Raw genomic sequence first — 24,036 nt, 5'->3', positions numbered from 1 at the left:
CACGAGGTCAGGAGATGGAGACCATCCTGGCTAACCCAGTGAAACCCCGTCTCTACTAAAAAAATACAAAAAACTAGCTGGGCAAGGTGGCGGGCGTCTGTAGTCCCAGCTACTCGGGAGGCTGAGGCAGGAGAATGGCATGAACCCAGGGAGGTGGAGCTTGCAGTGAGCTGAGATCGCGCCACTGCATTCCAGCCTGGGCGACCGAGCAAAACTCCGTCTCAAAAAAGTTAAAACTCTAAAATAAGATATAGCTCCCTACATTCCCTCTTGTAAAATTTATGCTCAGAGGCAAAGATAAGCATTCTGCTCACCTGAAAAAACTAGGATTACTCTCAGCTCTGAGAAACAGAATTTCACAGTTCCCATCTACTGCTATTTTTGCACACACTCAAAGATAAAAGAAAATTGTGAATTAAATTTGGTTGAAAAAAATCCATTTAAGAAAAGCCTGCTGATGTGGTTTGGCTATGTCTGCATCAAAACCTCAACTTGAATTGTATTTCCCAGAATTCTCACATGTTGTATGAGGCACCCAGTGGGAGGTAAATGAATCATGGAGGCCAGTCTTTCCCGTTCTATTCTTGTGATAGTGAATACATCTCACGAGATCTGATGGGCTTATGAGGGGTTTCCGCTTTTGCTTCTTCCTCATTTTTCTCTTGCCACCGCCATGTTAAGAAGTGCCTCTCGCCTCACACCATGATTCTGAGGACTCCCCAGCCACGTGGAACTGTAAGTCCAATTAAACCTCTTTTTGTTCCCAGTTTCAGGTATGTTTTTATCAGCAGCGTAAAATGAACTAATACACCCACTATCCAAATATTCAAATTTGCTTCAGAGAGAGAGAATAAAATGAACATTCCCTAAAAAGGCAACTTGATGCAGAACAGCCTTCATTGGTCTTCCTAGCCCTCCTCTACCTTTGGTTACAAGAATCTATCACAGTTTTTCCCATTAAAGTAGACAGGTCTTCAGAGAAACAAGTTAAAGTCAACACTCTTGACAATAAATATAGAAAAGACGTGACTTGGTGTCAAAGGAGCTAGTAAAACATCTTTCTGATTTTTCAAATAAACTCTGAAAGGTTAAGATAACTTAACAGTGTCTTTTAATATTCAAGATAAACCAAATTTCCCTGTGTATTACATGTACTTATTCTAATTTTTTAAAAAACCTAGCAAAATTTTCACCTGGCAACAGAGCCAACTATTCAAGTTTCCTAAGATATAGAAAAGCACAGAAATTTACTATATATAGAAACAAACCTACATGTTTTCTCTGTCTTAAAGTGCAATACAACTAAGACTTCCACTTTGTTTCAAAGAAATTCATTCTATAATTAAATCAATAAAATGATCTGGGTAGATGGATTGCATTCAAAAGGCTGCTCCCTGCCTTACAAGGTTTCTTGCAGCCACCTACTTCACTGTGCATGAACCAAAACCTACATTGGGAAGCACCGGGAGGGAAAAACACCTTGTACATGAACAGGAGAATCAACAGCAGCCAGCTGCATATAACCACATCACCCACAGGCAGCAATAGTTTCACAGAGGAAACTAGGTGTGACAACCACAAACAGCTTCCTGCCAGAGTCCTCAAGGTCAACATGGTGTTTCTTGGTAGCACTGTGCTTAGCTTAGAGCTTCCTGTTCATTCTGATCAAGAGGAATCTTTAACTTGGGTGCAAATATTAAGTCGGTATCTTAAAAATATTTGGATGTTCCTTCTCCAAATAAAGACTTAAAAATTTGGAGTGACTCTGAGCTTTGCCCTTAGTCCTCTTTTATTCTCTCTTATTTCATACCTCTAAGTAATCTCTCCTCATTTTAGAGCTTTAAAAGCCATCTACAGTTGGGCGCGGTGGCTCATGCCTGTAATCCCAGCACTTTGGGAGGCCAAGGCAGGCAAATCATGAGGTCAGGAGTTCAAGACCAGCCTGACCAACATGGTGAAATGCCGTTTCTACTAAAAATACAAAAAATTAGCCGGGCGTGGTGGCAGGCGCCTGTAATCCCAGCTACTCAGGAGGCTGGGGCAGGAGAATCGCTTGAACCTGGGTGGCAGAGGTCACAGTGAGCTGAGATTGCACCATTGCACTCCAGCCTGGGTGACAGAGTGAGACTCTGTCTCAAAAAAAAAAAAAAAAAAAAAAAAAAAAAAGCCATCTGTATCCTGATGACCCTAGGACATATATACACAACCCCTAACCTCTACTGTGAACTGTGAACTCCGGTCTTCTATTCCACAACTGTCTATTCAACTTCTCTACTAGGATGCTTAAAAGACATCTCAAATTTAACATGCTAATAACCCTAACCTTTAATTCCCCTTCCCCCAGACTTGCTCTTCCCTCTTAATAAATTTCAGTAGTAAATGTTCCCGGAATGTCTACTATGTGCCAAGCGCTGCATACAACATTGGTCACAGCCTTCGTGAAGCTTATATTCTAATGCAAGGAGACAGGCAATAAATAATTCTTTCTACCTACCTCCCTACTTACTGTCAGACAGTGATAAATACGAAGAGAAACACTAGCAAGCAGAGTCAGGGGGAAAGGAAGTTGGGGAGGATGTTGTGGTTATTATTGACATAGCAGTCAGGTTATCAGAAACCAGAATGAAGTGAGAAGGAAGCCACATTAATATCTTGAAGTAATACATTTTAGGCAAAGGGAATTGCAAAGGCAAAGGCTTTGTGTTGCAGGCATGCTTGGCATATCTGAAGAACAAAAAAGGAGGTTAATGTGGCATTAGTGGGTGAGGAGGGAGGATAGTAGTAGATGAATTCAGAGAGAGCCAGGGCCAGATAACTTACGACCTCACAGGCACCTGTCAGGATTTTAGCTTTTATACCATTCACCCAACTGGAGACATCACTGTTCTCTTTTTCTCAAACCCTAGATCCAAACCATCAGTAAATCCTGTGGGTGCTATCTCCAAAATATGGCCCAGATACAAACCATTCTCTGAAGCAAGCCACCATAAACTATTGCCAGAATCACTCCAATAGCTTAACTCCCTACTTCCACCCTTGTCTCGAACCCCACTTTCCCACAAGACCTTTAAAAATGTAAATCAGTCACTCTTCTTAATAACACCCTTTTAATGGCTTTCATCTCAATCACAGCAGAAGCAAAAGTTCTTATGATGGCTTCCAAAGCTTACATGGTCTGTCTGGCTCTCTTGTTCTTCCCTCTTCCTTGCACTTCTTTTTCTTCTCGTTTTTTCTCTTTTTTTGAAAGACAGGCTCTTGCTCTGTCACCCAGGCTGGAGTGCAGTGATGCGATCACAGCTTACTGCAGCCTGCAACTCCTGGGCTCAAGGGATCCTCCTGACTCAGCCTCGCAAGTAGCTGAGCCCACAGGTGGATACAACCATGGCCGGCTAATTTTTTGTATTAATATTTTATGTAGAGACAGGGTCTCGCTTTGTTGCCCAGACTTGTCTTGAATTCCTGGGCTCAAGCAGTCCTCTGCCTCAGTCTCCCAATGTGCTAGGATTACAAGCATGAGCCACCACACCTGGCCTCCCCTCACTTCTTACCACTTTTTCCCCTCACTGTATTCCTACCACACTGTCATTCTCACTGTTCCTCCAAAAAGCTACTCCTGTTCCAATCGCACAGCTTTGCATTTGTTATGCTCTCAGCTTCGAATACATTTCCCCAGCTATTCATATGGCTTGTTTCCTTGCTTACTTCTGGTGTGTGACACCCTTATCAACCACCTTACCTACAACAGACCACCCATCCCATTCTCACCTCCCCTCAATATTTTGTATTACTACTGTTTACTTTCTTCATCTGTCATCACCCAACATACCATGTATTTACTTGGTTATCTCCTGTCCATCTCCCCACACTGGAATATAAGCTTCTTTAGAACAGGGTTCTCGTGGCTATTTTGTTCACTGCTGTATCTCCAGTGTCCAGGACACAACCTGACATATAAAATGCTTTAGGAATATTTGTTGAATGAATAAGCAGACCAGTCTCAAGTCTGAAGCAGCTCACTTCCAGGTGAATTGGCTCTTGGATTACCCAGTGTCTCTGGGGGCACTTGCCAGAAGTTTAGTGTTTTCTGTTACTACCACATAGCAGAAGGGAAACTCATGGCCTGCATCACCCTAAGTGTCTGTTTGAAAAAATACCATGTGGTCCTGAAATTCAGTTTAAAATAATTTCCTTAAAGACTGTAGATCCTCAGTTTCTCCAGTCTCTTAAATGAAGGCCCCAAGCAGGTCAATTATCACTTTCTAAATGCCTAAAAGTAGTACATATAAGACTATATATTACTGTGTTCACTACATATAAGACTATATATTACTGGCCCATCTTTTTAAAACCAACAATTATCAGCGTGACACGTTTGTTTAAATTTATATTAATTTCTCTTTTTCTCAGACCTCAGTAAAATGAATGAAAGTTGATATTAACAAATCAAATATCATAGAGATACCTTTTTCAATTAAGAGAAGTATGATGAGAATTTTCTCCTTCATACTGTAGGCAAGTAAAACACAAACATGAAATTACCAAAATAAAAAAGAACCCCTGGCTTAACTCCTCCTGTATTTCTACTCTTCTGGTGTGGCTAAACTCACCTTGTCAAAATGCTGCTGTAAGATGTTTTTCATCTGCACCCTTTCAGCAGTCTCTGTTCCTGAACCAGTGTTCAGACACCTTGAGAGAGTCCCAATTTCCTCTTCAGCATCCTCTCCGAGAAATATCCGCTCATCTAAATTCCCAACAGATAAAACATACTCCTCATAGGCCTTATTGATGGCTTTACTATAGGAAAAACAAATACAGACAAAATGTACTCTCTCACAGAACTGCCATTTCAATTAATTATTTCATTTTTTTATTTACTAAAAGTTCTAACAATTTTTTGAAAGTTAAACTTTGGTAGGGTAACTTGTAGTTATAAAAACTGGATAGTATAGCTGGGCGCAGTAGCTCACACCTGTAATCCCAGCATTTTTGGAGGCCGAGGCAGGTGGATCACGAGGTCAGGAGTTCGAATCCAGCCTGGCCAGTATGGTGAGACCCTGTATCTACTAAAAATATAAAAATTAGCTGGGCATGGTGGCACGCGCCTGTATTCACAGCTACCCATGAGGTTGAGGCAGAAGAATTGCTTGAACCCAGGAGGTGGAGGTTGCAGTGAGCCGAGATCGTACCACTGCATTCTAGCCTGGGCGACACAGTGAGACTCCAGCTTAAAAAACAAAACAAAAACTGGATAGTATCACATGTAATCTTGCTATCCCCATGCTCATCCATCTCACAGTACAAGTATTTTGCTGACAGTGTTTCAGCTGCTGGTAGGTGCAGCTTCTGGTGAGAAGCTTAACTGTCTAGCTGCTCTAGCCATCCCTGGAGACTTCCACACTTACACATCATCAATTTTCACCCATACAGTTCCAAAATAATTTATTTCAAAATTTATAATCCAGAAGCTTAATGAAACTTCAAAGAACAGCCATACAATTTTGAACACATTTAAAAAGTGTGCTTATATTAGGTGACAGAATTTTTGCTTCCCCGTATTCTCTCACAAAACATATTCTCAGTTTCCAGAGTACAAACAATAAAAACACTAACCTCTGAAGTTTCCTAAGTATACAATTTAAAATATTAAAACATTTTATACAGAAGTACTTACAAACTCTCTCCAAAGTTTCCAGGTTCTAGAAACCCAGTAAGATTTTCTTCTTTTCCCTTAAGGAGCTATGATAAAAGAAGAGATCCTTAAGTCGTCATGTTAAATCAAGTTTTTCTCCAGAAAACATTTTCACGTTATTTCTTTGCTACTTAACAAACCTTTTTTTCATAAAGTTTCCTAATATAGGGTTTCCAGAAATGTTCCTTTATCCCCTTTGCTTCCAAAACTAGGCCATCATGTAAGGAACACAGTTTTTCAATGATACAAGGGGGGTCAGAGGAAGGTTTAGAATCCTTAGCATGAAAATCTTCAGACAGGCCTATGGTGTACAGAATCAAAAACAGAGATATCAGCATACAATAAGCCAATTTGTAATAAACTTAACATTTTATTTATAATCAGTATACCACTTAGCATATGAATGTATAGGAAACAGTATATATGCGTCTATTTTAACCCTGAGAATTTGTCAAAAAATGGCAAATAGAAGTAAAGTGTATCATTACTCGAAAGATTTCAGTTATTCAATTATCTATGTAGAGATGGTTAAGGGAAACTTAAAACTTAAATTTTAGGATATTAAATTTTAGGATACTAAGATTTAAAAACCACAAAAATAAAATATAACTTTGCAAGTAAGTCTACTTTTAAACAAAAAACACCACTTTAAAAAAATTACACTGTTCAGAGATTATACACTTTAATTTGAATGTATTAGATGTATTTCACACTAATTTACAGTTTATTCTTGCCCTAGACTCAGCACAAAAGAAAAAAAATCAAATGAAAATAAAAGAGGTAAAGGTCGGGCATTCCTATAATCCACTTTGGGAGGCCAAGGTGGGTGCATTACTTGAGTCCAGGAGTTTGAGACCAGCCTAGGAAACATGGCGAAACCCCATCTCTACTAAAAAATACAAAAAATTAGCTGGGTGTGGTGGTGTATGTCTGTAGTCCCAGCCACCTGGGAGGCTGAGATGAGAGGATCATCTGAGCCCAGGAGGTTGAGGCTGCAGTGAATTGTGATTGCACCACTGCACCCCATCCTGGGTGACAGAGTGAGACCCTGTCTCAAAAACAAATTCTTTTTAATTAAAAAAAAAAAAAAAAAGGTAAAAGTGAAAGGGAATATAAAAGGGAATTAGGACAGAAATGCAAGAAAGAACAGAAAAGAATATGAGGAACATTAAATTTACCATACCAGGAGCAACTGAAGTAACTAACTCCACTAATTTTAAAAATCTACCTTGATAGACAAGCTGAAATTTTAACTGAAATCACCTCAAAACTGAGAATCACCCAGAATCCTATTACAATATTACTCCAATAGCAGCAGCAATATTTATTTTAACTCTATACACACTTTTTAATATTTGCTTTGAAAATCATAATTTGGGCTAACTACTTACCATTCATAGAAATTATATACCTAAGTTCTATTAAATGCAATGCCAAAATCATCATTTCCATATATGTTAGTTTAAAAGATGAAAGTTCATTTTATTTATTTTAGAACCATAACTATTCTTCCGTACCAAAATTTGAAATACGATTCTTTCAGCAAATTCTTTTTGATCTCCTACGATGTGTCAGGCACAAAGTTTGCCAATGTAGAAAAACACTATCGGCTTTAATGTCATCTTTGCAACTCTGAGTTTCTAAATGCCTTCTCCTTGTTGAGTATATATTTCAGAAATTTCTAAAGTTGTCATTTAAGACTTTAAACTTCGTGGTATCTGCAAATGTTTTTCCAAAAATATTTTTACAGGAAGCTTGACTCTTAGTTATAAGTACCCTGGATAACTGTAATGACAGGAGCTTTTCAAAATACTGATGATAGGAAACCTGTACAACTCCAAGGGTAAACATAACACAGAAATGCAGATGGCCCAAAAATCTTTGATTTACAAACCTACCTTTAAAATTAGGGTTCACAAGTTCTTTACGATTAGAACACTGAAGTGCATTTCCATAAACTAAGTCCAAAGCACACAGCAGCAGGTGATAAGAATTGACCAAATCATCACTTATCATGGGGAAATTACCTGAAGGATTATAAGCACTTATAGAGTTAAATTAGCATTGAGTTTATAACATTTTAAAAACAATTTTTTCCTTTAATTATTATGACATTACAAAACATTGTACAAAATTGACTCATTACAATAAGTGTTTTGGCAAATTTAAATTTTGAGATATTACTCTTATATCTTAATAAATAAATATATATATATGTATGTATGTATGTATTTTTTTTTTTTTAAGAGACAGAGTCTTGGTGGGTCACCCAGGCTGGAGTGCAGTGGTATGATCATGGCTCACTGCACCCTCAACATCTTGGGCTCAAGGGATCTTCCTGTCTCAGCCTCCTGGGCAGCTGAAATTACAGGCACACACCACCACACATGGCTAATTTAAAAAGTTTTTTTAGAGATGGAGTCTTGCTATGTTGCCCAGGCTGATCTCAAACTCCTGGACTCAAGTGATCCTCCTGCCGTGGCCTCCCAAAGTGCTAGGATTACAGGTGTAAACCACTATGCCTGGCCTTTAATAAACAGCTTAGTGAAAACTATAACTTTACTAAAAATGCCATTCATTCATTCATTGTTTATTAAATACCTAGTAGCTGACTAAAACTTTATCATTGGTCTTTGAAAATTCTGAACACTAAAAATTCAGAAATTATCTCAAACTGTAAGAAACTGTTTTGCATGAAGACATTTTTCTGTCATGAAAATTATTAGAAATACTTAGGAGACAGCCAAAAAAATCATTCATATAATTATTCTCATATACATTTTTTTTTTGAGGCAGAGTCTCGCTGTCGCCCAGGCTAGAGTGCAGTGGCACGATCTCAGCTCACTGCAAGCTCTGCCTCCCAGGTTCATGCCATTTCTCATATACATATTTTTAAAAGACCAGAACTTTTGATCAGACTCCAACAGTAACATTTTTAATACTTTTCTATATAATCTCAGACAAATTAATGCAACAGGAGTACCATTAAATATCTTTCAATTCCAGAGTTAATAATCCCAAGAATAATTTGCCGATGCTTGGTAACAAGGAAATAAGAAATCAAAAACCTAAACTGACAGAAACATGTCATTTCTGCAGTGCTGGTTGAACTCTAATACTGAACGCATTTTTACATGTAGTTAAGCCATTTTATTATTATCTTAATTTCCTAGAAATTAAGATTTCTAGTTATTTTATAACTTCAAGCCCATCCCTTTTTTGGTTAAACACCGCACATGCATGCTTCATGGTGATTTTACATTCTTGTAACATCAAATTCAATTTAAATAGCTAACATGCATATGAAGAATTATTTCCAAACCTTAGCGTTTTCACACTTAATGCCTACCCAAGTGTATATGTACACACACACACCGCCGCAGCTTTGTTTCAGGTTTCCCTTTCTCTCTGTTCCTCCAAAGAAAGTTACTACTTACCTCAGCACATACAAAACAATTCTTTTTTTTGCATAGATGGAAACATTCAACAAATCAACTTAAATGAATTAAAGAGAAAAAAAATTCTTCTGTTGCCAAAGAGGCAAATGATAATCAACACATTAAACTGTGCATTGATATAGCCAAACCAACTTGCTTGGTTCTTCTATAAAGAGGTTTACTATTAAAATATACTTGGTTTCTCATGTTAAAAAAAAGGAAGTAAGTAGCACCTATCGATTTCAAGCTACAAAGCCCATCACACCAACAAGCCTAAACTTGTTACTGGTGTGCACTTGCCATAGAAGGCAAAAGAAAACAGCAGCACTGTAACGTCTAATAAAAAGCTGAAATGCCCCTAGAGACCAGAATCTAATTTAATTTAAATTCTAGGACTCTCTCAACATGACGTATTTTATATTTCAAATCCTGACCTTACAAATAAATCTGACTCTGTGTGAGATATTTTATCTTTTAATCAACAAAGATAACAAGTAAATAGAAATGTTTCATCTCCGGCGTTGGCTTGTCATTAGAAAGGTGGCTACAAAAGAGTAACCCTTTCCCCAAAATAAATAAGAACTGAATTAAAGCAATTAAATGACTGTTAGAAAAGATCACTGTGCATTATAAAAGATCAGCGGTGGATTGTGAGAGGACAAAGATTCTTTGTTTTTTGAGACAGGGTCTCGCTCTGTCGCCCAGACTGGAGGCGCAATCTCAGCTCACTGCAGCCTCCGCCTCCCAGGTTGAAGCAATTCTCCCACCTCAGCCTCCCAAGTAGCTAGGATTCCAGGCATATGCCACCATGCCCAACCCACAAAGGTTCTTAAGGTGGAATTACTATAAACTGAATTAATGAGATAAAATTCAAACACTGAGCTAATTACAGAGAAAAAACCACCCCAACGGGTCCAGTGAGAACAAAATAAGGACAATGAAATTATTTTTTATTGTATTGTACATATTATATACAGTACCAAATATATTTACTTCTAAGTACACATATGCCATAAGAGACAAACAAAACAGATAAAAATCCTAGAAGTCAGACATACTTGCCCAATACAATCATATGAAAAGATTACCATCATATATAATAGCAGTCACACATTCTAAAATTTGTAGCCACTGTAAAAATGGTTTATATACTCCAAAACCTTTATTTCATGCCACTGATCATGTCGCCTTTGTCATCACTAAAGAAACATGCCAGTGTCATGTATAACAGAAGATTTTTCTCTTGAATCAAGCATGCAGCTTAGGGAAGGAAGGACGGCAGCTCTCACCCTAACTAACTAGAGAGGGACCAGCTGTAATTAAGATAAATCAAACCTGGAGACCAACAATATCACACATTCTTCCCAGAGGCCTTCACAGCCAGTATGAAACTAAGAACCAGGAACCAGGAGATCTGAGTTCAAATCTTAGCTTTGTTGCCAGCAGCTAGTTTCTGGGCTCAGCTGCCTCATCTTTAAAGTAACTAAGCTGGCTGAGCACGGTGGCTCACACCTGTAATCCCAACACTTTGGGAGGCCGAGGTGGCGGATCACTTGAGGTCAGGAGTTCAAGACCACCCTGCCCAACATGGTAAAACCCCAACTCTACTAAAAATACAAAAATTAGCTGGGTATAGTGGTGCATGCCTGCAACTGCAGCTACTCAAGAGGCTGAGGCACAAGAATCACTTGAACATAAGAGGCAGAGGTTGCAACAAAGCAACCTGGGCAACAAAGCAAGACCCTGTCTCAAAAATAAGAATAAAAATAAAAAATAAAGTAAGTAAGTTAAGCTAGGCCAGGTGCGATGGCTCACACCTATAAGTCCAGCACTTTGGGAGGCCGAGGCAGGTGGATCATGAGGTCAGGAGTTCAAGACCAGCCTGGCCAAGGTGGTGAAACCCCGTCTCTACAAAAAACTATAAAAAATTAGCTGGGCACGGTGGCAGGCACCTGTAATCCCAGCTACTTGGGAGGCTGAGGCAGGAGATTGCTTGAACCCGGGCAGCAGAGGTTGCAGTGAGCCAAGATTGCACCACTGCACCCCAGCCTGGGCGACAGAGTGAGACTCCGTCTCAAAAAAAAAAAAATTAAGCTAGTTAATCTAATAATGAGAATCTCTCTTATATTTATGAAACTCCTTCCAGCTCTATGATTCTTTGTTAACTTTGCATTTTATTGAGCTATCTTAATGGCAAAGGCATTCCACATAGTATAAAGAAGAAACCTATGTAATAATATAACTGCACTTTCCTATCTACTTTAGATTACTAAAAATTATTTCTACATAGAAATATAAAAAGGAACCGGGTGCCATGGCTCATGCCTATAATCCCAGCACTTTGGGAGGCCAAGGTGGGCAGATCACCTGAGATCAGGAGTTCGAGACCAGCCTGGCCAACATGGTGAAACCCCATCTCTACTGAAAACACAAAAATTAGCTAGGCATGGTGGTGGGCACCTGTAATCACAGCTATTCGGGAGGCTGAGGCAGAATTACTTGAACCTGGGAGGTGTAGGCTGCAGTGAGCCGAGATTGTGCCACTGCAATCCACCATGGGAGACAGAGTGAGACTCCATCTCAAAATAAATAAATAAATAAATAAATAAATAAATAAATAAATAAATAAATAAATAAATACAAAAAGGACAAAAAATAATAGAGACGTGTATTTCACTGAATGCAGACCTTGCGTAGGTCAAATGAGATGAGAAAATGAAAAAAGGAAAGAAAATAAGTAGTATATAAAAGTATTTGACTAAGTATACTTATCTGAAAAAGATACAAAAAGAAAAAAAAAAACTGAACTGTCCTGAGGTAGATCAGTAATTGCACTCAAGTAAATAAGATACGTCTCATGAAAAATAGAGTTCACAATACAAGCATATACAGAATAATGTGTTTTCAGCTCATAATTTGAAAGAGTCGCTTTGGGTAGTAAAGATGTTGTATATAACAAAATTAAAGGACTTTCCATTTAATAAGAGAAGATTTGGATATTGTAAAGAAATCCAGTAGATTCTTTGATAAAAAGGCAATACTTAAAAAAGAATCTAGGATTAAAACCCTTGAGAAAATTTTCAGTGAAAACCTTTTCCTGATACATGTTAGAAGCTGACAAAATTAATACCTACAAACGTAAACAGACGCATTAATATCTAAATAAATATTACTATTTTCTTACCTTTTGCATATATAAAAAGCACCCAACAAAAATGGAAAATTTCAGACACAGTACAGGGCTGTCGCCTTTGGGGGAAGAAAAAAAAAAGTCATGAGACAACAGAAGAATCAGAAAAAAAACATCCCAAATGACTATTATAAATTAGGTGTCAAATAAAACCCACAGTTAAAGGAGAGAGACCACATTCAGCTTCACATGGAAAACATGGACGTTCTGCCTCAACAAAATACTGGTAGGAAATAGCTGGGATCCAGGGAAAGAGCCTATTTCAAAGAAAAGAAAATTCTTAAAGAATTTTTTAAAGTTTTTTGAGGGCAAGATAGGTAAGGTGGAAAATAAAATGAATAAAAATAGTACTTTTGATGACATAGCAATGCTATGCTGCTCTAAGACCACTATATGCAGTCAGATACATCCTCATTTTTTCTCCTTTATCATAGCTAATGACCTGTATCCCTCCCTCCCTCCCTAAAGATATTCCAGACGATATCAAATCACAAAAGGCCTTTTTAATGTAAATTATGAGCTTCCTATAATTCCTTATACTTCCATCCATTAAGAGTACCTGTTGTATATTGCCAAGTTGTCTGCTAAAGTTTCAGACCTGCTTTAAGCTTGGCTTTTCTACCAAAACCTCTGACAACTTTTAGACAAGAAATCTGTGGTTTCCACATCCCAACAGCCTTATTCTGACAAGGTGCCGAGAGGAACGAAATTCCGTGGAGATTAGATTAGATTTAGTTCAGCATTACCATTAGCTAGGGTACACTTGCTCACCTGGACTTAGTCATTTCATCTGTCAAAAGATTATTCTATTTGGGTACAATACTGTACTTAATTCACCAGTCCATGGCAAGAATTAAATGTCAGTGTTCTGCTTTTAAAAGCAGCCTCTCTACCATAGGCGCGTGATAAACTATTTCTAATTTGGTTGCCTACCAAAATAAAATTCAATTTTTTTTTTTAGCTTAACACTTAAGCTACTCTTAATTCTGGCTGTACAACTTGAGAATTCTAGGAAAAAAAAAAACTTGACTAACCTCCCACATTTTCTCTTGTTTTACTGCTTTTGTGTCTTTTTACATCTCTATTCCCTCTTGTAGTCATGGGACTTTTATAACACACTGCATTGCATGCACTGGAATCTTCATACCTGTCTCATCTCGCCGACTGTACTGTAAGCTCTCAGAAGACAGAGACTGTGGGGTTTGGTGTTTTAAAAATGCCTGTGTCCTAGGAAAATATCTAACTGTATTTCCTGTAGATATGTGCTAAACAAATAGTGACAAATTTTCAAATAGTGTGTGAGAGATGCAGGATACAGTCACAGTAAAGCACATGGGTTCTGCAGTCAGTTTCAACAAAAGCTCCACACTTAGTTGTGCGACTCTGGCCAAATTACTTAACCTCTCAGTGGCTTATTTTCTCTATCTGTAATAACAGTATGAGCATCACAAGGTTGTCAGAGGGATTAACTGAAGTAATACATATTGAAGTCTTAAGAGTCCCTGCCCCAAAACAAATGCTCAGTAAGTGCTATACATCATGACTACAGGTAGCAGAAAGAGCTAATAGAAAGTATACAAAGTGATAAAAATGTAAAATCTCTAATAAAGTGATTTACTTTTTTTTTTGAGATAAGGTCTTGCTCTGTCACCCAAACTGGAGTACAGTGGTATGATCACAGCTCACTGCAGCCTCAACCTCCCAAGCTCAAGTGATCCTCCCACCTCAGCCTCCCCAGTAGCTGGGACCACGGGTGTGAGTCACTATTCCAAGCTAATTTTTGTATTTTTTGTGGAAATGAAGTTTTGCCATGCTGCCCAGGCTGGTCTCAAACTCCTGGGCTCAAGTGATCCGTCTGCTTCAGACTCCCAAAGTGCTGGGATCAGGTGTGAGCCACTGCACACGGCCTTTTAAAATTATCTTAATTAGAATTAGGTAGTATACACATCCTAAGAAATATCGAAACAAGTGCAATCTGAAATTATTTTCCAGATACTCCAAAAAAAGAAGATATCTTCCTATAAATGATCACACTGGCCTCACTCAGACTCAACACAAAGCTTCTATCCAAACTTTAGAATACTTCATTATTTATTTATTTATTTAGTGATGAAGTCTCACGACCCAGGCTGGAGTGCAGTGGGGCAATCGCAGCTCACTGCAATCTCCGCCTCCTGGGTTCAAGCAATTCACCTGCCTCAGCCTCTCAAGTAGCTGGGACAACAGGCACATGCCACCATACCTGCCTAATTTTTGTATTTTTAGTGGAGATGGGGTTTTGCCACATTGGCCAAGCTAGTCTTGAGCTCCTGACCTCAAGCAATCCACCTGCCTTGGCCTCCCAAAGTGCTAGGAGAATATGTCATTTTATTTATTTATTTATTAATAAAACGGAGTCTCGCTCCATTGCCCAGGCTGGAGTACAGTGGCGTGATCATGGCTCACTGCAACCTCCACCTCCGAGGTTCAAGTGATTCTTCCACCTCACCCTCCCAAGTAGCTGGGATTATAGGCACTCACTACCACACCCTGCTAATTTTTATATTTTTAGTAGAGATGAGGTTTCGCCATGTTGGCCAGGCTGGTCTCAAATTCCCGACCTCAAGTGATCCACCTGCCTTGGCCTCCCAAAGTGCTGGGATTACAGGCACTCAGCCAGAATATCTCCATTTATTTATTTATTTATTTGATGGAGTTTCATTCTTGTCGCCCAGGCTGGAGTGCAATGGTACAATCTTGGCTCACTGCAATTTCTGCCTCTCGGTTCAAGGCATTCTTCTGACTCAGTCTCCCGAGTAGCTAGGATTATAGGTGTGCACCACCACGCGGAGCTAATTTTTGTATTTTCAGTAGAGCTGGAGTTTTGCCATGTTGGCCAGGCTGGTCTTGAATTCCTGACCTCAGGTGATGTGCCCGCCTCAGCCTCCTAAAGTGCTGGGATTAGAGGTGTGAGCCACCCCACCTGGCTCAGAATACTTCATTTTAAACAGTCAATTCCCCAAAACTGTAAGTGAGCTAGACCAGATGCTTCTGTATCAGTGGTGCCATCTATATTAAAATGTAAATAGTTTTAGTTTTTAAAAATTTTTTTCCTCCTGCTTTGTCATTCCCCCATTTTATTTTTAAAAGGTTACACTTACTGTAAACATCCTTCACAGTCTGGGAAAACTTTTACATTTTAAGAGAAGCAAACATTATCTATTCTAGCCAAATAACTTTAACTCCTTTCCCTTTACATTTCTTGTCAACACTTTTCTAATTGTTAGAATTTTCATTTCTCCTTTATGAAAAAACTTTCAATGATAAAGAAGGAAAATGTGTATCCCATAACTGCCTTTATCTATGAGGAAAGGTAGAAAACACTGAGTCAGAGCATGCCTATAGACTTTGCAGAAGTGATCAGAAAGCACAAATTCATAATAGTTTCAGTTCTCCTGTCTTTTCCCAATCCAGTCTCTCTATTCATTAGAGACATCAAAATACTAGAGAAGTCATTTCAAGGGGATTATTTATTACTCAGTTTGACATAAAATAGTCTATACAGTCACTAGTAGAAAATATAGTGGTTAATATAGTGATCTGTATCTCGGGCAGTGCTCCCTTTGGCAGCACATATACTAAAATTGGTACAATACATTGATTAGCACGGCCCCTGTGCAATAAAAAATATATATATCTAGATACAGATACATCTCCAAGGCAGCTAAAGGGTGAAAATCCCTGAAGTCTGACTTGTACAGTTTGCATTTTTTGTTGCTTAAATGAAAAAGGAAGGTTTCAGAACAAGGATCACTGAGGGAAAAATAATAATAAAATAAAATAAAACAACAAAAATGAAAGTTTATAGAAACAAAGACCCGTATACATTTAGCAACATGAAAAAAGCCAAACTCTTCATGGCTAACCCACAATGAAAAGCAAAAAAAGCATCATTAAAAGAAAACTATTGCGGAAAAAGATTTTTTAAATCTCCTTTCTTTTTTAAAACGAAAAAGAAAAACTAGCAAAATATTAACACTGCAGCACAGACTAATGTGTATTCCCGATGAACCAACATGAAAACCTACCGCTGTTTCCTTCCTCGCTGCTGACGAGGTTGCTCCTCTTGAGGGTATTTAAAGATGTCCTGAAAAATGGGTTCATATTTCTTAAAAATTACAGCAGAAACAGTGAAGTTTCTTTCTAATCTCTCAGTACGTTCTCTGAAATGTGGGGGTAGATTTGCCATATCTTCCCACTTCTTCATCTTATTAAAAAATTCGATTAAGCTGGTATTAAAGACAAACAATAAGATATTTCATAATTAACATAAAGGTAAAGTATACAAAAGTATTCAAAAGTAAATCAATATTATCTCATTAAATTATATTACTTTTAGACAGTGAAATAAAATCATAACTGGTGTCTCTGACTAGCTTAATTTCTTACAGATTGGTATATTCCTCTGATCCTCCAAATTAATTTTGTTTAGCTTACCTAAAGTATTTGTTAACTATGAAATATTTGAAAATACAAACCAAAATTAACAAGAGTAACCTAACCAACATTCACATTGGTTCACTGCCAGATTTTTAAAATGTTAACATATTGAATAAATTTTGTCATTTTTGCTTCAGTTCTTTTTTTTTTCTTTTAAGAGATAGGGTTTCGCTCTGTCACCCATGTTGGAGTTCAGTGGCAAGATCACAGCTCATTGCAGACTCCTGGGCTTGAGTGATCCTCCAACTTTGGCTTCCCAGAACACTGTGATTATAGGTATGAGCCACCTCCCCAACTCCCCGCCACTTCAGATTTTTTTTTAAACTAGCAACACTATAAAAACAGCCAAGACTAGGCACAGTGGCTCACACCTGTAATCCCAGCACTTTGGGAGGCCAAAGTGGGCGGCTCACAAGGTCAGGAGTTCGAAACCAGCCTGGTCAACATGGTAAAATCCCGTCTCTACTAAAAATACAAAAAATTAGCTGGGCGTGGTGGTGGGAACCTGTAATCCCAGCTACACAGGAGGCTGACGCAGGAAAATCACTTAAACCTGGGAGGCGGAGGTTGCAGTGAGCAGAGATCGCGCCACTGCACTCCAGCCCGGTGACAGTGCAAGACTCTGTCTCAAAAAAGAAAAGGAAAAAAAAAACATCAGAATTCCCATTTTATACTCCTCCCTAATCCTATCCCTACCCTTCTTCCCCAAAGATAAACACCATTCCAAAGTTGGTCTTAATCCTTCCTATGTTTTCACACTTACTACACATACACATGTATGCGTAAACAATAAGCAATATCTTATTACTTATTACGTGTTTTTTCATTTTATATAAATGGTATCATACTTCAGTGGTATTCTGCAACATGCTTTTTCACTCTCAATAACGTTTCTGACATTAATGTTTATACGTAAGATATATTCATTTTAATTGCTAAAAACATTCTTTCATATGAACACACAAGGATTTTTTGCATTCATCCCCCAACCTAAATTTAGGTTGTTTCTAATATTCCATGATAACAAAAAGTGTTGTAATGAAAACATCCTTATACACGTGTGCAGGAGTTTCTTTAGGGACTACTCCAAGAAGTAGAGTAAGAAAATGTGCACCTTCAATGTTACTAGATACCACCAAATTTCCTAGTAGTTATGCCAATTTTGACTTTCACCAATGTACACCAGCAATACAGAGTTCCTGGCTGAGCGCGGTGGCTCATGCCTGTAATCCCAGCACTTCCGGAGACCAAGGCAGGCGGATCACTTGAGGTCAGGAGTTTGAGACTAGCCTGGCCAACACGGTGAAACCCGGTCTCCACAAAAAATACAAAAATTAGTCAGGTATAGTGGCGTGTGCCTTTATCCCTGCTACTCTGGGAGGCTGAAGCATGAGAATCACTTGAACCTGGGAAGTAGAGGTTGCAGTAAGTAGAGATCAAGCTACTGCACTCCAGCCTGGGCAGCAGAGTGAGACTCTATCTCAAAAAAAAGGAATTGAAAAATAAAAAACAGAGAGTTCCTGTTTCCCTGTACAGGGACCAAACTTGGCATAACAGACTTCAAATTTTCCCAATGATAAGAATAAAATGTTGGCCAGGCACAGTGGCTCACACCTGTAATCCCAGCACTCTGGGAGTCCAAGGTGGGTAGATCACCTGAGGTCGGGAGTTGGAGACCAGCCTGGCCAACACGGTGAAACCCCCTCTCTACCAAAAATACAAAAAATTAGCCAGGTGTGGTGGCGTGTGCCTGTAATCCCAGCTACTTGGGAGGCCAAGCCAGGAGAAGCGTTTGAACCTGGGAGGCAGAGATTGCAGTGAGCTGAGATCGCGCCCCTGCACTCCAGCCTGGGTGAAAGAGCAAGACTCCACCTCAAAAAACAAAAAAAAGAAATGTTATATTTTTACTTTGAAAGTCTTTATTAGTGACATTATCTTTTCTTGTATCTATTAGCTATATGAATTATAACCTTTGTGAAGTCATATTCTTTATTCCTTTTATTAACCCTGTTAGTAGTTCCTTATATAATTCTGGATACTGATTCTTTGGCCAATGTAACTCAGGATGGAGTTAAAGGTTAAAAAAAGATTACTAAAATTGACAATGTCAGCTAAAACATGACGTTGTGAATTATTTTATTTTATTTTATTTGGGATGGAGTCTCACTCTTGTCACCCAGGCTGGAATACAATGGTGCAATGATCTCGGCTCACTGCAACCTCTGCCTCCCAGGCTCAAGTGATTTTCCTGCCTCAGCTTCCTGAGTAGCTAAGATTACAGACGCACGCCACCACACTCAGCTAATTTTCGTTTTTTTTAGTTGAGACGGGGTTTCACCACGTTGGCCAGGCTGGTCTCCAATTCCTGACCTCAAGTGATCCACACACCTCGACCTCCATAAGTGCTGGGATTACAGGCGTGAGCCACCGCGCCCAGCCTGTTAATTATTTAAACAGTAACCTTTTTTGTTTTTTGTTTTAGAGACAAGGTCTTGCTCTGTTGCCCAAGCTGGAGTGCAGTACTGCTCCAACATTCAGGACTCAAGTGATCCTCCCGTTTCAGCCTCCCAAGTAGCTAGGCCTGCAGGTATGCACAACCACACCCAGTTAATTTTTTTATTTAGTGATTTTTTTTTAACCATTAAATCCATACATTTTGACAGTCGTAATTTCCCCCAAAATGCTAAACATCATTTTTCCACTTATCTTTAATAAGCCATGTAAGAAAATTCACCTAAAAGGCACAAAAAATTAATGTAATCAATTTAACTACAAAACAGATAAAGCAATTTCTGCCTCTTTTTTTAAACGTATTTGACCCTTTCTAAAATGGATTATAATCATGTCATTTATCCTCCAAACAGGAAACTGAGAAATACTTACACATTCTATTTATATTAAGACCACAAGTCCTGTGCACATATTTCTAAGTATAATAGCAAATAATATTTTATTTACCTTTTCAACTTAGAGTATCTCCTAAAGTTTCTCAATATCCTTCATTTCTCCCAATATTATACAATGTCCTAACCTTTAAAAATAAATTCTTCCATACAAGTGCCTAATACATAAAAATTTAAATATTTTCACCAAAGAAGTAAAATATAAGGGATACTAACTTTGATATAAATAAAGGAAAATCATTAGATGCTAGTTTTAGCATCTAATTTCACCAGTCCACAGGTACAAATGCTCAGAAAATGATGAACAGACATAATTCTTACTATCGCTATGATTTATGAGCTTACATTAGCCACACTCTACTTCTCAAACTCTAACATAGTTACCTCTGCTCTGAACATTTCAGGATTCTAGTTAAAGATACATAGTTTCCTTCCACTGTCCCTTTGCTTACAGTTGGAACAGATTTTCTGCAAGCCACATACAAGGCACATGCTAACCAATGAAGATCGTTTCCCTGTAAAAGAAGAGAAAATTGATTTTTAGTTAATAAGCTACATATATACATTTCAATTTTTTTAAAGTACATTTAAATTGAAAGTGTTGTTTATATTTTTGTGGGAAACTTATTTTCAATGATGACCCTATATCACATGCTCTTTTTTTTTTGAGATGGAGTCTTGCTCAGTCACCCAGGCTTGAGTGCAGTGGCACGATCTTGGCTCACTGTAACCTCCACCTCCCAGGTTCAAGCAATCCTCCTACCTCAGCCTCCCAAGTAGCTGGGACTACAGGCACGCACCACCACACCTGGCTAATTTTTGTATTTTTTGTAGAGACAGGGTTTTGCCATGTTGCCCAAGCTGGTCTTGAACTCCTGGCTTCAAGTGATCCATCCGCCTTGGCCTTCCAAAGTGCTGGGATTACAGGTTTGAGTCACTGTACCCAGTCCCAAATGCTCTTCTTATAATGTGACATTGACATTATTCCACTGAAAGGTAGAGAGGGTTCCCTCACCTTGGACCTGGGCAAGGGTCTGCATCTCTCACATTGATTAACTGTCTCTATCAACAGCAGAGGTGGAAGTGAAACTATGTAATTCTAAAGATTATACAAGGCAATATAGATTCCACTTGGTTCTCTCTCTTAGGACATGTGCCTTGGGAGTCCTGAACCACCAACAAGAATTTGGCTACCCTGGATCACCATGCTGGTGAGACCACATGGAACAAACATACAGAGATGCCCAATGAGCTCCAGTTCTGCCAGTACCTAGTTGCTCAAGTCTTCCAAGTGAGATACCAGTCATTTTGATGCAGAAACATGACATCCACACTGTCCCCAGCCTGAATTCCTTACTCACAGAAGCTGTGAGCCAAACAAATTGTTTTCTGCCCCAAAGCCTTAAGGCAATTTGTTACATGGCGATAGTAATGGAAACAATATTATTGTTTTTGTTTTTGTTTTTTTAATTTATTTTTTTTGAGATGGAGTCTTGCTCTGTCGCCCAGGCTGCAGTGCAGTGGCACCATCTCGGCTCACTGCAAGCTACACCTCCCAGGTTAACACCATTCTCCTGCCTCAGTCTCCCGAGTATCTGGGACTACAGGCACCCACCACCATGCCCGGCTAATTTTTTGTATTTTTAGTAGAGACTGGGTTTCAATGTGTTAGCCAGGATGGTCTCGATCTCCTAACCTCATGACCCGCCCACCTCGGCCTCCCGAAGTGCTGGGATTACAGGCGTGAGCCCCTGTGCCTGGCCTATTTTTTATATTTTTAATCTTGCACAAAATCTAGAAAAGTGATAGAAATACAAAATTAAGCTTGAATGGATATTCAGCCACTAATTTCATACCTAATCAAAACACATACATGAATACATAAAATTTATTTTTATAACCAAATGAGACTATTGTGGATCTCCTACTAGATATCATTCAAAAATAATAATTTTTAAGGCACTATTTCTAAAAGATCATCTTCACAATCCTTTTTTATTCAAGAAGTGATACAACTTTCCTCTTCCTATAAAAGTGAGGAAGGATGGAAAATGTCCTTTAGCTTCACTGTATTCATTACTGGTCTAAATGAAAATGAGAAAAACTGGAAATTCTTCATTTTTCACATTTACACATAGACTGTCTTACAAATCCACTTACATGTATCAATAGCATAGATGTTCTATTGTGAAAAAAAAAAAAACAGCCAAGATTTATGTATTATATATGTCTCTGGGAGATGGTTTCATAATATTCTTGATTTATGATGTAAAAGCAAATTTAGATGCATAACTACTGCATTTGTCTACTCTATCAAGATCTCTTAGAAAGTATCAAGTTAAGTCAGTCACAGTATTATCCTGTGCTTCAATAAAGGGTTTAAAAGATAATCTATAATGTTCTATTTTGGCTCTAGAAAATTCACAACTACTTGGATGGTGGAGAGAGAACAACAACAACAAAAAAAGAAAGTCTACAACTATATCATTCCTAAAAAGAAGAAAAGAATTAGTCTTGTGAGAATTTTACCGTGCTTAGATGACAAAACGGAGTGGGAAGCTCTTGTAAACAATTTATGCAAAGAGTAGACTCTGCCTAGGTTATCTTTGGTCCTAAAAAATATTTGTTGAAAAATTCCGTAATACTAAAAAATAGTTATCCTCAAAATTAATATCTCATATCTTATAGGGTCAAATAGATCTGGTTTCAAATTCTGGCCCTGCCATACAGTAGCTATAACACAGTGGGAAAATTACTAAACAGTCTCAGAGGCTGCATTTTTTTGGCTGAGGACTGTAAGAATGAGTTACAGGTTAAAAATGCACAGAAAATACAATAAATCAAGTTAAATTTCCATAACCAGTATTCTGTATTAAATATCATAAGAGCTTTATTTCCCCTTACACTCCCATGAGAATGACATCCCACATTATCTCACAGCGTACCTCACTATAAGCCCCACAAAGGCAGGTATTTTTAGGCTTTGTTTGATACTCTATATCCAGCACTGAGAACGGTGTGTAGCAAGTAATAGGTGCTCAAGAAATATTTGATGAATATTTTACTGAGTAAATCATTTACTGAATAAACTGGGCTAAGAAGCTGAAACTAAAGTCTCAGTAATCAAAAGAATTGAGTAATCAAACATGTGTTTTCAAAAATAATTTACTAACCAGCTTTTATGTGGTATTTGCTCATGTATCACTGGACTTCATACAACTTAACCGCTATGAGTTGAAATATCTCAACTAAATGGTGATAATGTTTGTTCTATCTAATTTACAGGATCATCCTGAGGGTAAAATAAAAACTTGTTTAGAAGACTTTAAGGCCCTTTATCAAAGAAAAAAAAAGCAAAAAAAAAAAAGAAAGTCAACCAGTCCTTCTCTTCGCCAGACTACAGAAAGGCACCAAGAGATGGACAGGAACATAGCTTACTCAGCCAGATCACGTAAATATACAAAGAGCTTAGGAAACTTGAAAGCACCGTCCATATGGGTGCTTTATGTGCCAGAAACTACATGATTGCCTTATTTAATCTTCAGAACAGCTCTGTGAGGTAAACACAAATATCTCCAGTTTAGAGATCACAAAACTCAACTTTCCAGCGGTTAAGTAAATTGTTCAGTCACCCAAGTCTGTCGGGTTCTAAAGCCACCATACACTATCTTTCTTCTGCAGATATAACAATTCAAAGAGGGAACTTGTAATTGAATCAAAATTCTATTAATGCAAATACAAATTAAAAATAACCTCACTCATCAGTACACATAGCCAAAAACATCATATTTAAATAATACCTTGATTAGGCTTTGCATCCTGGGCCTATTTGCCCCACTCTTTATACAAAATAATTATAAAACTACTTGAGAAATTAAATGGCCTCAGGTTTAAACGCCACACACACAGTCGAAGAGCTGATAAACAATCCGTACTTCCGTGTCACTTCCCATTGGCCCATGAAGGGGAGGTGCCTACGGAGCTGACAGTCACTGGCTAGAATGGCCATTTTTCTCATCTGCAAGCCCTGTCCGAAGGCTGCGACCTAACACGCCCGGATCGCGACAAACAGGAGTCCTGTGCAATGCCCGGGGTGACCAAAAAGCCCTCGAGGTAGCCACAATCCTGAGCCTAGTGACAAATGGGGGCATGTATCTATACCCAGGTCAGCGGAGGGCTCATTTCATCTGGCCTAGAGGAAAGAGTCTTAATTTGTTTACACAGACGTAAACAGCCCAAAACGCATCAGCTCGTTGACTCAAACGCCAGCAACGTCTGGGCAAAGGCAATTTGGTTAACACGGGGAAGCGAACAGACGGAGACGCCTGGAGACCCAGG

At 38.5% G+C, this 24,036-nt stretch overlaps 1 protein-coding gene and 1 long non-coding RNA gene across 4 annotated transcripts in view; one reads left to right on the top strand and one right to left on the bottom strand.

Annotated features, from left to right (window-relative positions):
• Positions 1-24,036, bottom strand: part of RBL2 (RB transcriptional corepressor like 2) — a 60,372-nt gene that overhangs the window by 35,600 nt on the left and 736 nt on the right. For both annotated transcript variants that reach the window (XM_030924517.1, XM_030924516.1), the window contains exons 2-8: positions 20,083-20,213; positions 16,384-16,584; positions 12,311-12,375; positions 7,588-7,716; positions 5,830-5,990; positions 5,672-5,736; positions 4,608-4,794 (exon numbers count right to left, since the gene is read on the bottom strand). In XM_030924517.1, coding sequence (XP_030780377.1) covers positions 4,608-4,794; positions 5,672-5,736; positions 5,830-5,990; positions 7,588-7,716; positions 12,311-12,375; positions 16,384-16,584; positions 20,083-20,213 — 939 coding nt within the window. The remainder of the gene's footprint in view (positions 1-4,607; positions 4,795-5,671; positions 5,737-5,829; positions 5,991-7,587; positions 7,717-12,310; positions 12,376-16,383; positions 16,585-20,082; positions 20,214-24,036) is intronic.
• Positions 662-23,601, top strand: LOC115895200. 2 transcript variants are annotated; one of them, XR_004055351.1, is made up of 3 exons: positions 662-735; positions 20,847-20,989; positions 22,115-23,601. It is a non-coding gene; the product is annotated as an uncharacterized LOC115895200 (long non-coding RNA). The 2 variants fall into 2 exon arrangements; XR_004055350.1 differs by lacking the exon at positions 662-735 and adding an exon at positions 19,324-19,382.

This window comes from Rhinopithecus roxellana, chromosome 20, assembly GCF_007565055.1.
Source record: "Rhinopithecus roxellana isolate Shanxi Qingling chromosome 20, ASM756505v1, whole genome shotgun sequence".
NCBI classification, from domain to species: domain Eukaryota; kingdom Metazoa; phylum Chordata; class Mammalia; order Primates; family Cercopithecidae; genus Rhinopithecus; species Rhinopithecus roxellana.
This window is presented reverse-complemented; position numbering and strand designations above follow the sequence as displayed.